General features: G+C 37.8%; 1 protein-coding gene across 3 annotated transcripts in view; it reads right to left on the bottom strand.

Annotated features, from left to right (window-relative positions):
* Positions 1 to 730: 730 nt before the first annotated feature.
* JPH1 (junctophilin 1) overlaps positions 731 to 15,127 on the bottom strand; it is an 82,323-nt gene continuing 67,926 nt past the window's right edge. Inside the window, exons 4-6 of one of the 3 annotated variants that reach the window (XM_084218380.1) lie at positions 10,963 to 11,624; positions 3,443 to 3,538; positions 731 to 3,277 (exon numbers count right to left, since the gene is read on the bottom strand). In XM_084218380.1, the coding sequence (XP_084074506.1) occupies positions 3,458 to 3,538; positions 10,963 to 11,624 (743 nt within the window). In that variant the 3' untranslated portion in view covers positions 731 to 3,277; positions 3,443 to 3,457. The remainder of the gene's footprint in view (positions 3,278 to 3,442; positions 3,539 to 10,962; positions 11,625 to 15,127) is intronic. The other 2 variants (XM_084218381.1, XM_084218382.1) reach the window with 2 other exon arrangements.

The following is a 15,127-nucleotide window of genomic DNA, read 5'->3' as shown; positions in this document are numbered from 1 at the left end:
ACCTTAAGAAACATTTCATGGGCACTTTAATTTCTGAACATATACACTGCGGATCCTAAATGTCAGAGAAGAATTATCTCACAGAAGTTGACTTGAAAATTTTTTGGCATGAAAGTTATTTCTGTTCATTTTTTTTGAGAATATATTTTTCTCTCCTTAAAGAGCCAAAGATTTTCTTTAGGGAGCAGGTATTCTGCAGAAAATAAAAATTCTTGAAGGTAAGCTTCATGCTCGTATAATTACTTTAAAGAACAAGACAGCGATGATTACTTCCTAAAAATATATTTCCATTAAATAGGAACTACTAATAAAAATTGCTCTCCTATTCCACTGAACATTAGGATTTCAGTACAGTTGGCTACTAGTATGAACTGGAATCATGGAAAATAAAATTTGTAGCTGATTGAGTAGTTCAGCAAATATTGTGTTTTTAAGACAAAGGGCAAATTTTCTCTGTGTAAATACTGGCTCACAAACTTCATGTTAATTTTGAATCTCTGAAGATCTTGAGGAGCAGTGAGCCCCAAAAAAATGAATTCCCCTACAAGAGCAGCTGTTAATGGACCAGTCACTCACAAATTAAAACAAAATTGCTCAAACCATCTTGTAGTGGGAGTGTATTTAAGATACTACACTTATAAAGACACAAAATCCTATATTGGAAGATAAAAGAAGACACAAAGGGAAGCTTGACTTTTTTTTGTTTTAATTTATTTTTAATTGTTTCCCAGAATCACTTTTGTTGAAAACAGTAACTCACAATTATATCAAAGGGACTAGAATTTCACCCATTTTCCTGCTTCACTCCTGTTTATTTGATTAGTTAGAAAAAATTGCTTCCAAAGAGTGAACAAAGTAATTCATAAACAGGAAAAAGTAGTCTGAAACTCTATTAATAACCAACTCATTTTTATTAGAGCAAATACAGTTGTGAAAACTGTACATTGTACATTTTGGGTCAAGAATTATAAATAGAGAAACTCATAGATAAAGAGTTCATTCTTTGACAGCAAGAAACTTTAAATAGACAAAATGACATTTTTAAGTACATTGGCAGGCTTCATTGTGCTGTCCAAAATGTAGTGTACAGTATAACAACCAATTATAAATAGCCTTTCATGTAAAATACAACTGTGCACGTTTTAGAAAAATACCAACAATTTGTTTGAGCTTTGTTTTAAAAAAGCTTATAAATCATACATATTTATAAATGGTACTAACATGCTTACTTAAATTTATAAACATTTTTCATAAGCTTTGTTACCCATTATTTCCAGAGCATAAAGTATTTTAAATAAACATTTAATAGGAATTAAATATGTCAGTTACAAAATTACCTCTCCACGTAAGGAGACAGGGGGAGATTTAACAGTGGGATGGAACATTTCATCCATTAATTCAAGGCTTACACAGTAACTTTTAAAATTTTGTTCTTATTTAAAAATTACTTTCCTAAATTTAAAACACAATTTAAACTTCGCTGTTTTATTTTCTTTAAAAATAAATATACAAGTTTTATTTTCATTTGCTCTCTTTCTGCTTTCTTCTTTATCCACACTGGCCAAAACACAGGATTCTCAACATACTTCTGTAAAAAACACCACGGTGTTACTGCCCTGCTCGGAGCTGCTTTGCTGCACAACATTCAGTCCATACCTATGGGACTTTACTATGCTGCATCAAAAAATAGCTAATGTATTTTGTAAGAATGTTGCCCATTAAACCATGCAAAAACTTAGAAAGTTTACAAACAGGTTCAAAAACTATACTGTATGAAGGATTCTCTAATAGAGATAAAATAAACTGTAATACAAGCCCTTTGCTTTTTGCAGCTTTAAATTAAAATGTTTGCTTGCCAAATGATCACACGACATATCTTCAATAAATAAGCATGCATTTCATCAATAGAGGGTACAATAATTACAGTATAATGGCACATAAAAAGAAACGTGATCACGTCCTTTGAACAAAGGGCTATGAAACTACTTAAGACAAACTTTCCAAATGAAAAATTTTGAGGCTTTTTTAATGCTGAGGTAAAATGATAAATGGACTTTAAAGACACTGAAGGCATCAAATCGATAAACAATCACTTAACGTTTTTAAATGCTCTACCTGAATGTATTCAACACAAATCTAGCATTTAAAAGTTATTATTTATTATGAGCATTAGCTAACTGTCATTGGCATTAATGTGCACCCAGACAAGATTTTATTTTAACTGCTGTCAAAATACCTCAGTGTTGCAACATAATAATTTAAATCACCAATTACCACAGCACCAAAATTAAGAAAAAAAGAAAGAAAAAATCAACATGCAAACCCTATATCTCACCTCTCTGGGGTTATTTTGATATTCTATACCCTGTTTAGAAGGTACTTCTACCAATGTAAGATTTTTTTTTTTTTTGTTATGAAAAGTTTTGTTCGGTATCTGCATAAGTATTTGAGCATTTTAAGGAAGATAGCAGTATGTTTAAGTTTTGCAGTAATGGTGTATTATTTACTGAACCTTCATGCAAAATGACTCTTCAGGTTTAAGAGAATGAATTTAAGAATTTTATCCCTGGACTAGGAAAATATATTTGATTTTCGGCTTCGGCTGCTAGGCAGGACTGGTAGCTTTCTCCAGGCCGGACTAAACACTACTTACGGCTATACATCAAATTTCATAAACAACAAATGAACAGAATCATGCACAGGCAAATGAAATTCGATCTCCCAGAACACTGCAGGAGATGTTAAAAGCAGCAGGTAATGGAATAAGACTGGTGACTGATGTTGCTAACTATTTCTTCTAATGAGATAGGAGTGAACGCTGGAATCACTTCCACAGCAACAGAATCCTCTGACCACATTCCTCTGGCAGTCGTTTTCCCATCTCCCCACTAAAAACATCAGACGGTAAAATAGTAAGGCAGCTGTTAACTTCCATCAACAAAAAGTGCAGCTCCGTACATTTCCACTTTAGTCACACTCTGCTGGAACAGATGGACAAGCCAACGCGCTTCACTGGCGGGGCTGCTTCAGCAGATTATTTTGTTTGTTTTCCAACATGGCTGCTTGCTTCAGCTTTCAGAGGACCCCAAAGCCACGAGCCACCAGCAGAGAAACTGATCTGGGCCCCTGGCTGAATTTTCCAAGTTTCATCTCTCTTGCGTCCCATCCTAATTCCAAGCCTCCTTCCCTGTGTCTGAGTATGACAGGTGCCATTTAAAAGGCTGGTGACACAACTGCAGAGAACTGTGGGCTAACACCACTAGTTGTCATGACTTCACTGAAGGGTCAAAACAGTTACAATATTAAATAACTATGTTGAATCACATTCAGGCATAGCTAAAATTAAAGTGGGGAACATTAAAAGTATGCGAAGAAATTAAATCTTTATTATTTAAGGTGGGGTGGATATGGTGATTTTATATGAAAGCGAGACCTTTCTTACCTTTCCTAATTCCAATCAAGTTAGAAAATGGACAAAAAGAATGGCTAAACCAATATTCAACAGCATTACCAGGGCGATCATGACTGAGTTAGGGCCCTGAAAATAAAATAAAGATATTAGAATTAATGCAACCTCCCACACAGGCACAGCAACGAACAAGACCCGACTTCACAATTTCTACAGGTTTTGACCTTGCTCTGAAGTAAACAGACCCTGCTGCTGAAACACAGCCACTACCCTTGATATTCAGGTAAGATAAATATCACCTGTGTGAAAATGAGCTGGATAAATACAGGTGAGAGTACATTACTTCTCTGTTCCTAATCACACTGAGATTAAGCCCCCTGACAAGTACTACTGCATCAACAAATGAAAACAAACCCATCAACACAAAAACAATGTCAAATTAAAATAAAACAAAACAAAGAATGTGAACTACTTTAGGAAAGTCAGAGTGCAGCTCTTCATCCTTATAGAGGGTTCCTTTTTCAGTTTTAACCCATTTCAAAACAGACATAGCAAAGATGCTTTATAAAAAGAATACACTTCTTTGATAACACAAATAGAAAAGAAAATTTACTTACCATTGCACTAACAAACCTGTTTCCATTACAGATTAAAATGCATTTTGCAGCTGCAAAATTAAACTTGTTTTGATTTACTCATACACTTATCTTAAAGATCTATGCACTGAAGAACTGGAAAGTCAAAAAACTCCTTTCATTCCTAGCTAGAGCTAAAATTGGTTAGAAAGTTTAAATCATCGCACAATTTTAATGTTTCTGTGAAGCCAGAAAACGTTTTTAAATTATTTTTAGCAATTTTGGATATTTTTTATTTTTTAAATGGATGTTTTCTAATGATCAACTTGAAAATATGTCCCAACAGATGAAAATACTCAATTCTCTTCAGCCCTTAACATATTTGGTTTATTACACGATTTTACAAAGATTTTAATACTCTTTAATTTTACAGTTGCACTGTAAGCAGAAACTTTTCATTTAGACAATACTTTCCTAAATCACAAATCACGAAACCCACTAGAAAATGTGCGCAGAAAACTATCTTGTGAGCTACATAAGAATCACTGGCTTGCATAAGAAGGTATATATTGAATGAGAAACGATACAGTGATTTCACTTTTCACATGAGGCATGCCTTGGAGAAGCTCATTATGCTTCGTGACTACATGATGCTAACATCAACTATATAATTTCTGGAATGCTAAGGTGTAAGAACTTACTATTAGTAATTTGCTGCAACAGTGTAAGTGGGAAGCTGTGGAATAGTACTTGTATCATTCTGTATCCTGAAACAGTCTCACTGAACACCTTTAGTCAGAACACACCATTACACAGCAGCTCAGATGGCAGGCCAGATGTTGAGTAAGTCACAGAACACGTTATGTCAGCTACTGCTTAAATCTCTGGTGAGCCTAAACCTCATCAGCACCTCTATCCATAACAGCCACCAAGTTCCCCTTGCACAAACTCAGAGGTGTCTGTTCACATGCTGAGAAGCACGTGTTCAAGTTCAAACAGTGACTGGGATTATCAGAATGCCAATTAAATTATGCCATAGGGGTAATGGCATTGGCAGTAGCACCCACGTTTTGCTTAATGGTGGAATGTCTAAAATATTCACTAGGAAATTGAAGACCAGGTTTAATGACACCTTAGTCAAAGTAATTTTGAATAACAAGCTCCCACTTATCAGTGGAATGTTTCAACCATCAGGTCACAGAACAGAAGTGGAAGGAACCATGCTCCTTCCTCCTTAGTGGAAGTGACTCACCATGTGCCAAAGCATACGAGACGCTCAGGGGCAGAGAACAGGCATAAAATAAAGCACAGCTCCAGATACGGTTACCAGAGCACTGTGAGCAGCCTTGCCCTCTACAGAAGTGTAATTTGATTACACTATTCATTTCCACTAAGATGTCAGCTCAACATCTTTCTTTCTGGTGTTAGGCACTGGAACAGGTTGCCCAGAGAAGCTGTGGTTGCCCCATGACTGGAAGTGCTGGATGGGGTTTTGAGCAAGCTGGTCTAGTGGAAGGTGTCTCTGCCCATGGCACAGAGGTTGGTCTTTAAATGTCCCTTCCAAGCCAAACACTCTATGGTTCCATAATCCTATGATTCTAATAGGGATTGTCCATGTGAGTCAAATCAGGTCAATGGCTCCTTTATAGGAGGAATCCCACCTGAAGATTTTACAGTTATACTGCTCCAGGAATTGCAAGGAACTGTGAAGATCGTTGCCAAGTACCATTAAAATTTTTCAGGATTTGGCCATCTAGTACTTTGCATATTTGAAAATAACATCTATGAAAATCACATTGATTTATTGCAACAGAAAAAAAAAATTGGAACCTATGCCATCTTCAGAGGAGCCAAGCACTTGTTAATTACCTGAAATACATCATGGAACAGCATCCTGGTAGGTGCAAGACAGATTTTTGCTGATTGCCAAATTGGCACTGCAGCTCTAATGGCAGCTCAATATCATTAGTGCACAGTCTCAGGTAATTAGGCTTGTTGGAGGGGAAAGTGACTTCTCTTTTGATGCATCTGTCAGTTAGGTTAGGTGTAACAATCCCGCCACAATAAAATTAGAAAAATTAGGCTAAAAACCCCAGGGGCTATGCTCTGAATCAACAAGTCTCATCTACAAAACAGAAACAAGTGAAACCTTAAGAATAGGGCTGTTGAGTTCACATGAAGATCATAGAAAAATATGTTATCTCTTTATGATAATGAACTATCCTAACAATATCTCTTTATACAAAGAAGTAAAACTCATATTCTTTGGCCTGCTATGTACATTATGTTTCACCTTCTGATAACCACACCTTTCAGCCCAAAGCAGGATTTCCTGATACACTAAAAAATGATCAAACAACATTTATGAAGCACATAGTTATTATGCAATGAACTACCACCTGTTTTGGAGACACCTATGAAATAAGCATTTAATGCTTGAAGATGAATACTACAAGTAAGACTTTAGTGTCCTGCAAGGGCTTAAAATAGCAAATGCCAAAATTAGTTTGAACAGTCCTAGAGTGACTAGAACAGGTGCACTAAAGAAGCTGTAGTAGAAAACCTTCAGTCCTGCTTGAATTTACCTTTCAGCTTCTTGTAAGTTAGATATTTATGTAGTTCAAAATACAACCATATGATCAGTTTTCATCTGGGGAAGAAAGAAAGTTATTTTCCAAAGATGTAGAGCTAGGAAATAAAAGACTAGGCTTGTAAATCCATTGCATTAGGAATGTCTATTAAATTTAGCCTAAAGTTCTTGCTCAGAAGGTTTTTTTTAGGATCAGGCAAATACTGATCTATTTTTCAAACACCATGGTATTTACAGCCCTTACTAAATGGATGTTAGGTGAACAAAAAAAAAGAGAATTGAACAAAGAGATGGGAGTAGAATCACTGGGTAACATTCAGGTAAAAAGCAGGCTAAACACTGCGTGTTTAAAAATCTTTACCTGCCAAATGAAAAAACAAATTACAGCTTAGTATAACACTTGAGCCCAGGCTTGTTATTTGTCCTAGGGCAGCACACGGACACGTATCAGGCAAAATAAAAAGTGTATTAATGAATGTACACTACAATAGTGTTTTGTGAAATTCAATCCTATTTTTTCACTCAAATCTAAGAGAATTTCCCATCAGCTCATATTCAAGGTGGGACAGCAATGTGTAAGCTGAAACTGGGGCTAGAGGCTGCTAATGACCAGTTAGAAACAACAGTACTGGCTTGTGGTCTCTGTGAACACTTCACAGGGTGTAAATGTAAGGTAATGTAAAGGAGCCTCATTCTCAGTGAAAGAGGGGTGATTTATCTCTCAGAAACGACAGGTGACTTTGTCACTGTGCTTTATGTAGGATTTCACCTCAATAAAACTGTGACTCTTATGAGGTCTGGAATAATTTCAAACTTAGATTTTTGAATATCAGGGAGTAACTAAACAGAGAAACGCACTTAAATGTGTGGCATAAGAAGAATGCTGATATTTTTCATGTATAATGCCAGAAATGGGGATATCTAGAGAATCAAGACTGTTCTATAACTAACTTATTGCACAGATGATACTCAAAGACATTCTTAAGGATGTAATATTGTCAGAAAATATGAAGCATGAATTTGAAAACTAAAACAAGCTGCTACAAGCTCTGCTGCAAATAAAGTCACTTAAAGTTCTTAATCCAAATGAAAGCTGATGTTTCATTCAGGTATGAGAAATGGCTTTGATTTAGACACATAGAAGGAAGAATTGAAAATCTTCCCTTCTGTATCTGTGCTCTTAATGCGTTATCATTGGAAACCTGGAAAAATCACAGGGCAATTTTATACAGCACTTTCAGATAATCTAACAAAAGTGCTCGATGAATGTTAATAGATTCATTTTTTTGCATTCCAAAACGATGTTTTATCATTCTCTTTTCATGCGAGTGCGAGTTCTTTTCTCTTTATATTCCTTAACAAATATATTTTAGAACTTTTGGAGGATCTAAGGCAGACTTACTTTCAAAGCATAACAAAATCATTTGTCAGAATGACTAAAAAGCAATTACAGTTTCTTACTGAAATAAAATCATTCCCCAATGCAACTCTAGAATTCTGAAGTCTCTCAACATTCAGAAGCATCTGGGATAAGGAGAAGTACATTAATTAGGAAATGGGAGAATGGATTTAAACTAAAAGAGATTAGGTTTAGATTAAATGTAACGAAGAAATTCTCTACTGTGATGGTGGTGAGGCACTGGCACAAATTGCCCAGAGGAGCTGTGGATGCCTCATCCCTGAAAATGTTCAAGACCAGGCTGGATGGGGCTCTGAACAACCTGGTCTAGCAGAAGGTGTCCCTGCCCATGGCAGAAGAGTTGTGAAGCTAGATGATCTTTTAAGGTCCCTTCCAACCCAAACTATTCCATGATTCCATGAATCTGGCTTCTCCCCAGTAACTGTGCTCTCTTAACTTAGTCACTGCTTAATTCCAACACACTGCTGAGCTCAGTTCAGGGGCACTGCAGAATAGGCTACTGTTTTTCTGAAGCTGAAAGGTGATGCTGAAAATGAAAAGTCTCCAGCAAAGTTAATAGTCATTCTGTATTGTTTCTCCCTCAGACTGCTAGGCCAGCAGGCCACTCTTTTTTGCTTTAATCAGTTTAGCATTTTTACTCTCAGGATTTTGAAGAAATAAGCATGTAGGAAATTTAGTCTCTAAGGGCAAATTTACAAACACATATAGAAGACTAGAATCTTTGAAAAACACCCACATACATCTACATACATCTTAAGATAAAATGAATTCCTAAGTAAAAATGAATTCCTAAAATCTACCTTCCTTCCATACTGGAATGCTGCTAATGAGAATAATGCAATTAGGATGCTACAAATGAAGTAGAGTGACCTAGAGTTCCCAGATACCACTGCAGTATCAGTGAACAAACAGTAACTAATGCACAGAATCTCATCATTTTTACACCTTTTGTGATAACAGGCTGTAGGTTCATGGTCCTTATCCTGATTATTCTAGAAGGTCAATAAACTGCTGTTCAGAGAGCTTACTTGTGAAGATGAAGCCTCCCTCAGCCCCAAAATATTATGTGGAATGAAGGAAAAACAAGGACTATTTCTAGTGACTTATTTTCACCAGAGCTAAAAAACAATTCCAATTCAGCCTAAAATTTGTACATGCTCACTCAACATTTACAAGCCTGTCAGCTTTGTGTTACCCTACATAGGAGTAATATCTGTGAGATTTGAAAGGTTAAAGGGCTGATATCAGCTGTAATGCAGATTTGCAGATTACAAAACCTCTGTGAACATCTACTTTGATCTGCACAAAACAGAATAAAAGCTTCCAGCAGAACTAGAGAATATCATCTTGGCAAAATGCTCATTATCAAACTACTCAGTGATGGCTCTAAAACCCTGGCATCTGAAAACTGATGGCACATTTAATCAAGATCCTTAAAATCAACTTAAAACAAGACTTTTACCTGAATCTTTCTAGCTGTTGGATCTTCTGACACATTTTCTTGTTAGCCTGGGAAACTGTTTTATAAAACACACTTACAGAAAGTGATTTAGTCCATCAGGGTTTTTGTACCTTGAATCTTTCATTGTAAGATATGTTTTAATCACTCTTGCAGCTCTGTGTGTGACTTCCCCTCAAGGTTTTTTTTTCATTTTAAATCCCCGATTTACAGACACTATTTTATCCCAGAAGTGGTTGCACCTGTGCCAAAAGCAGATAGAACAGACTCCCATGTACTCTTGCTTAATCTTTTCTGTTGATAAATCTAAGGATTATATTAGCATTTCTGAACAACAGCAGCAGACTGGGAGCTCATGTTCAGTCCCTCTCTTGCTCCTGATCCACCAACCTTTTCCAGTTCTGATCCTGCAGTGTCAGGCTCTATAAATTCTCTTTCATATACAAATATTATATTTTGCTGTGCTGCCATGGATAATTATATTTTCAGCCTTCTCAGCAGTTGATTTGCATGAGTTTTTATTTGTCTTCATTACAGACCACTCTCCTGGTCTCTGTGTCTTCTATAAACTTCATGGACAATATTCTCATGCCCTCCAGTATGTCATTAACAAGAATGTGATTAGAGAAACAGAATTAATGTAAGAATGACCTCACCAAAATAATATCAAATAACTGATGGTTCTCTAATTACTTTTTGAGAACCATCAGTCAGTTTTAAAAAATTCATTTAATGTGACATTTAGCCTTTGCATTACTCTGGTTTCCTTGTCAGAACGCATGACCATGAAAAGCAAATCAAGTGACCTTCTTGATTGAGATGATGATTCTTCTGCCACACCTGAAGATGTCAAACTTGTTTGACAAGATCACTTACAATTCGTGTTGGTGGGAAATTACTCCCCCTCATTATATTTAGATTTATTATTAATGAAGTCTGATGTCAATTATTCAAGTGTTTTGCATGCAATCGGTACTAGGCTGCCTCTTTAAATGGGTCATTCTGTTTATCCCATCAATAATGACACACTGTTTTGTAGAGTACCACCAAAAATGACTCAAAGAAACAATGCTTATAAAAGAGAAACATTATGACTAACATCTAGAACTCTTCATTCACTAAAAGCTAACTTTAGTATGCAAAACTAATGCTTTCCTGAGTTTCTTTTGGTCCAAAAATCACAGAAACATCATCAGAGATTCTGAATTTCATATCTGGCTTTTTTTTCTAACATAGAAGAAAAAGAAATGCTACTCATCATTGCTCTTTTTCAGCATAGCTATTGACAATTTAATTATCTTTAAATAATAATGAAATTAAAAGGGTCTAAGAGGGTAGTTTTAAAACTCCTTTGCTCATTCCAGGCTGGAATATTTCGTCCTCACTCCAGGTGAAGTGGGTTTTAACTAGCAGACTGTATCCAGATGAAGATTTGACAGAGCTTAGATTGCAAAGCTCAGCACCTGGAGGCACAAGGGCAGTGAAAGCGAAAATGTTTCTTGTACTTACCGAGCTGTTTCCTACTTCGTTCTCCATTGCTGAATGTGACTCATTATTAGCTGGGTTCTTTGGTGCAGCAAATTCTGATTTCTTAATTTTTATGTCAGGCTTGTTTTCTTTGGCATCTGGCTTACCCCCAGATCTAGCAGGACTTGGCTTCTGAGAGGGTGGTATCCGTGCAAGTGTGGATGGTGAAGGGTTGGCATATTCATCTTCTTCCCTGAGCTCCTGTGGAAGCGCTGTTGGATTCGTTTTTACATAATAGCCATGGTAGTGGCCATGCAGCTCCCCATTCTCTGTGCTGCTGGCATTGTGCTGGGCTGAGAACTTTGGCTGGTGTTTCCCAGCTGCTTCCTCCTTCACTGGTGCTTTTGAATATAAAGGCTTGTTAGTTGTGGGTGTTATATTCTCAGTTGCTAAAAGCTTTTTTTCTTGACTGAGTCTTGCCCCAGAAGTGGAGCTTTGCCTTTTCAGTTGTTTTGAAGGAGAAGTCTCAGAAGAGAGAGGAGGACTATTTCTTGGGCTTGCTTCTGGGGTTCGAGGGGGTGTAGTACCTTTTCGATAAAAGTGAGGTGACTCTTTTGGGGAGGGTGGTTTCTCCTGACCTTTTTCTTCAGATTTTTCTTTTGCATCCATTCCTTCTTGAAATTTTTGTTTGATATAATCAGGGCCTGAAAAATAGTTTAACAGAAATCTTAAGATCAAAATAAAGTTCCCAGTGAAACTATTGCACTGGGATGTCAGACAGATTTAGTACTGCTGTGCTAAAATGCAGGCAGGGGCATATGTTACCAACAGTTCATTGACATCCACAGTGATTTACTCCAAATTGCTCAGGAACAGGAGCTACTGTAGTTTTTTGGTAATTGTTGGAACTAATTACTAACTTGGCTCAGTCACTCTACATCTTCAGCTTTTCAAAGGGCCACGGTTTGTAAACTGCTCCTGAGTGAAGTCTGAGTGACTGAACATCATCTAACCTTACATCACCTACCATTCCTTTTCTGAGAGGCAAGTTTTGAGGTATGTTTTGCTTGATTACCCTCACTGATTTAACTTCTCATGATCAGAGTACCTGTTTGATATGTAGATGGTTAACCATGAGAATGAAATGTCTCTTCTGTTCTTATAAGCTACAGGAAAAAGGGCTTCAATTGCTTTTTTCCCCCCTCTGGGTGAATGTCAGCTTGTCTTACATACACATAAAAGTGCCTTAAACTCTCACATGCTGGCTTTGTCTTCCAGAACCAATCACTCACTCCCATATGAAGACCCAGGTTAACCACTCTAGTCACTAATACAATTCCTGCTTAGAAGGCAGGAATACAAATTCTTTCACATTCACCAGGAAAATACTTACAGAGCAGCAAGTGTGTGAAGAACATCCTCTCCCCAAATTCTAGCTAAACACCCACATGCACATTCACTACCAGGACTCATCAAAGTGCATGTCTGTCCAGCTGTTAACATAAACAGAAACTGGCTGACATGCTCTGCTCCATGTTTTGGTTCTCAGATTTAATTGTTTAATGGTAAGACCGCAGCAAACACTGCTGAAAAAACAAAGTTGCTGTAAATCTGTATGCACTGTAGGCAATGTTTTCTGCTTTACTTCCTAGAGGTCACATTTCAGATTTCAGGATTGGTTTCCCTAAAAAGTCAGAAGCTGGGGAACTCTGTGATCCAAGAACTGCTAACAATCTTCCTGTACTTTCAAAAATGGCTTCTGAAAAATACACTGCAACTTGTTTCTTCACTTCTAGCTTCTCCAGCACCACAACTTTCCTTTGATTTCTTTACCCTTCTCTAAGTGAGCCTTATCTGTGCTTTAACTCACAGAGAAATTCTGTGCCCAGAGAAGAACGTCTGCACACATTTTTCTGCTTTTGAGTTTCGAGGAGGCTCTAACTGTGCTAGGCAGATGCAGTGCTCTTACAGATGCCAGAAGCATATGCATATCTACGCAGTGCGAAGATGAGAGGAAGGAAGAGCAGCATGAAGCTTTTGGAAGTTACTGAGTCATCTGGTAAGTAAGCATTGCTGAGAAGAAGAATTACTCGGCATGCAAGGTCTTTCGAGCAGGAAGCATTTTTGGCATATCTGAAAACCAGGGGTGGAAACAGGGAGCTGTTAAGAAAGAAGGCTAGACACAGACAAGCCAGGATTTGTTCTTAAATGACATTTGAGGAGGAAGTTTTGAGGAGTTAAGCCTGCACAGAGGGAGAGAACTAGAGGCTCGATTCACAGCTTTTTATAATCTTCCTGGTAAAAGGGAAAGGCAGCACAACACAAATTAAGAGTTTCCATAGATAAAGTTACAGGTATGATCGCCATTCAAAACTTCTCCATCGTGCTGGGGATTTCCTTCCATATTTGCTGAGATACATAAGGTAATGCTGAGGGGTTTAACCTGCATGAACTTTATTTTTCATATCTTTTCACATTAGATATAATTAGGGGTGTAAAGAGAAAAGGATACCTAAAAGAGCTCTGACTAATCTTTAAGCCCAAGCCACGGAGCTGTCAAATTGCAATGATTATTCGTTATGGACAGACCCATATTCACATTAGCCTGCTCTTTATGACTGCTGTGGCTAAAGCATCTAATTGGAACACTATCTCTTCAGTCTTACAATGCTGCCTAAATTCTGAAAATTCACATACTGTGACAGCTCTGCACTGCCTCATTTATGTAAAGATTTGACTTTTACTAATATCTGACAGCACTTGACAAACTGAAGACACTTTCATAAGGAAAACATCAGAAAATGACATCAGAAATGACTTCAGAAATGTCATCCCTCTCCACCCTTTCCTGCAATCAACTAAAAGCCTCCCAAAGTTGGCCAGAGAAAACCCCTCTCATCAAGAGACCTCCAAGCTGTTGGAATTTTTGAAAACAGAAGGGAACCCATGGTCTCAGCTGCCCATGTCTCACCAAGAGAGCGGTGGAGTGAAGAGTAAAAAACTTAAAAGCAAAACAAAAATATAATCTGGAGTTTCCCAAAGAAGTTAAGTTTCAACAGGCTAACAATGCCACACTTTCACTGGGTAGCTGGAAACATTTGATGCCATGTGACACTGAGCTCCACTAGAGAATGCTGCATCCAAATAACATCTGAGGGCATCTGACCAGACATTCAGCCATCACCTTAACACAGCAGCCCTCCCTCTCACCCCCAGAACATCACATATGGATATCAGAGATACATCCCTTGCTTCCAGTCTTGTCAGGCAAGTCCTTCCAACACTGAAATTCTTGGCCCTTTGCTGAAGTTCACTTTGGAGATTGTCCAGATCCTTTTTAAACATCTGTTCACTGTATCCAATACAATCGGATTGCGCACCTGTCCAAACCACTGACTCCAAGCAGCAAGAACTCAGCTCCCACTCCTTCCAAGGACTAAGACCAGCCAGGATTTACCTTGTCCCCTTTGGTAAAGACATGACTCTACAGACATGGGTAAGGGAGTCCTTCATCATAAGAGCAATCTACAGCACAAGTTTAAAGAAACAAGGGCCAAGGGAATTTGTAAAGAGAGCTGCTAACATCCTTTCCTTTAACATTTCTTAGCTGGCTGATCTTAATGAGGAAGAGAATAGAATCTGAGGGTAAAGTGGGATTATCTGACCCAGAAATAAACAAAGCACTCTGGTTCTTCAGTTTGCAGTTCAAGCAAGCAGCAGATCTAAAGAGGACACATCTGAATGCCTAAGGAGAACCTGGTCTGGAAAGCAGAACCAAGAAATATTATCTAAACAAGTAAAGGTAAGATAAACCTGCATGTTTTCTTATGGAGACATGCTGGCTGTGCTACTACTGGATCAAAATTGATGTACCTTTACTTCATCAAGGTCAGCCACAGGGTGGTTTTGGCTCACACACCTGTTGTGATGCCAGCAACTGGATGGCACCACTGAAGTGTGAGTTAGACAGTATTTGGGGATAATAGCCTCTGAAAGCCAAAGGACTATGTGGATGCATGCAGAGTCTCACACAGCCTGATGGTCAGCTTGAACAGCATTTCAGTGGTGGCTGTGGGGTGAGGGAAGTTTTGCTTTGGTTGAAGATGCACTCATGGTTGCTCTAAATCTCGAATTTCTTGTGAATTTCTTATGTAATATGTCCTTCCTCCTGGAAGGGCGCCAGTAAGTGATGTGACAGCACGGCCAG

Source organism: Fringilla coelebs, assembly GCF_963513975.1.
Source record: "Fringilla coelebs genome assembly, chromosome: 1".
NCBI lineage: Eukaryota > Metazoa > Chordata > Aves > Passeriformes > Fringillidae > Fringilla > Fringilla coelebs.
This window is presented reverse-complemented; position numbering and strand designations above follow the sequence as displayed.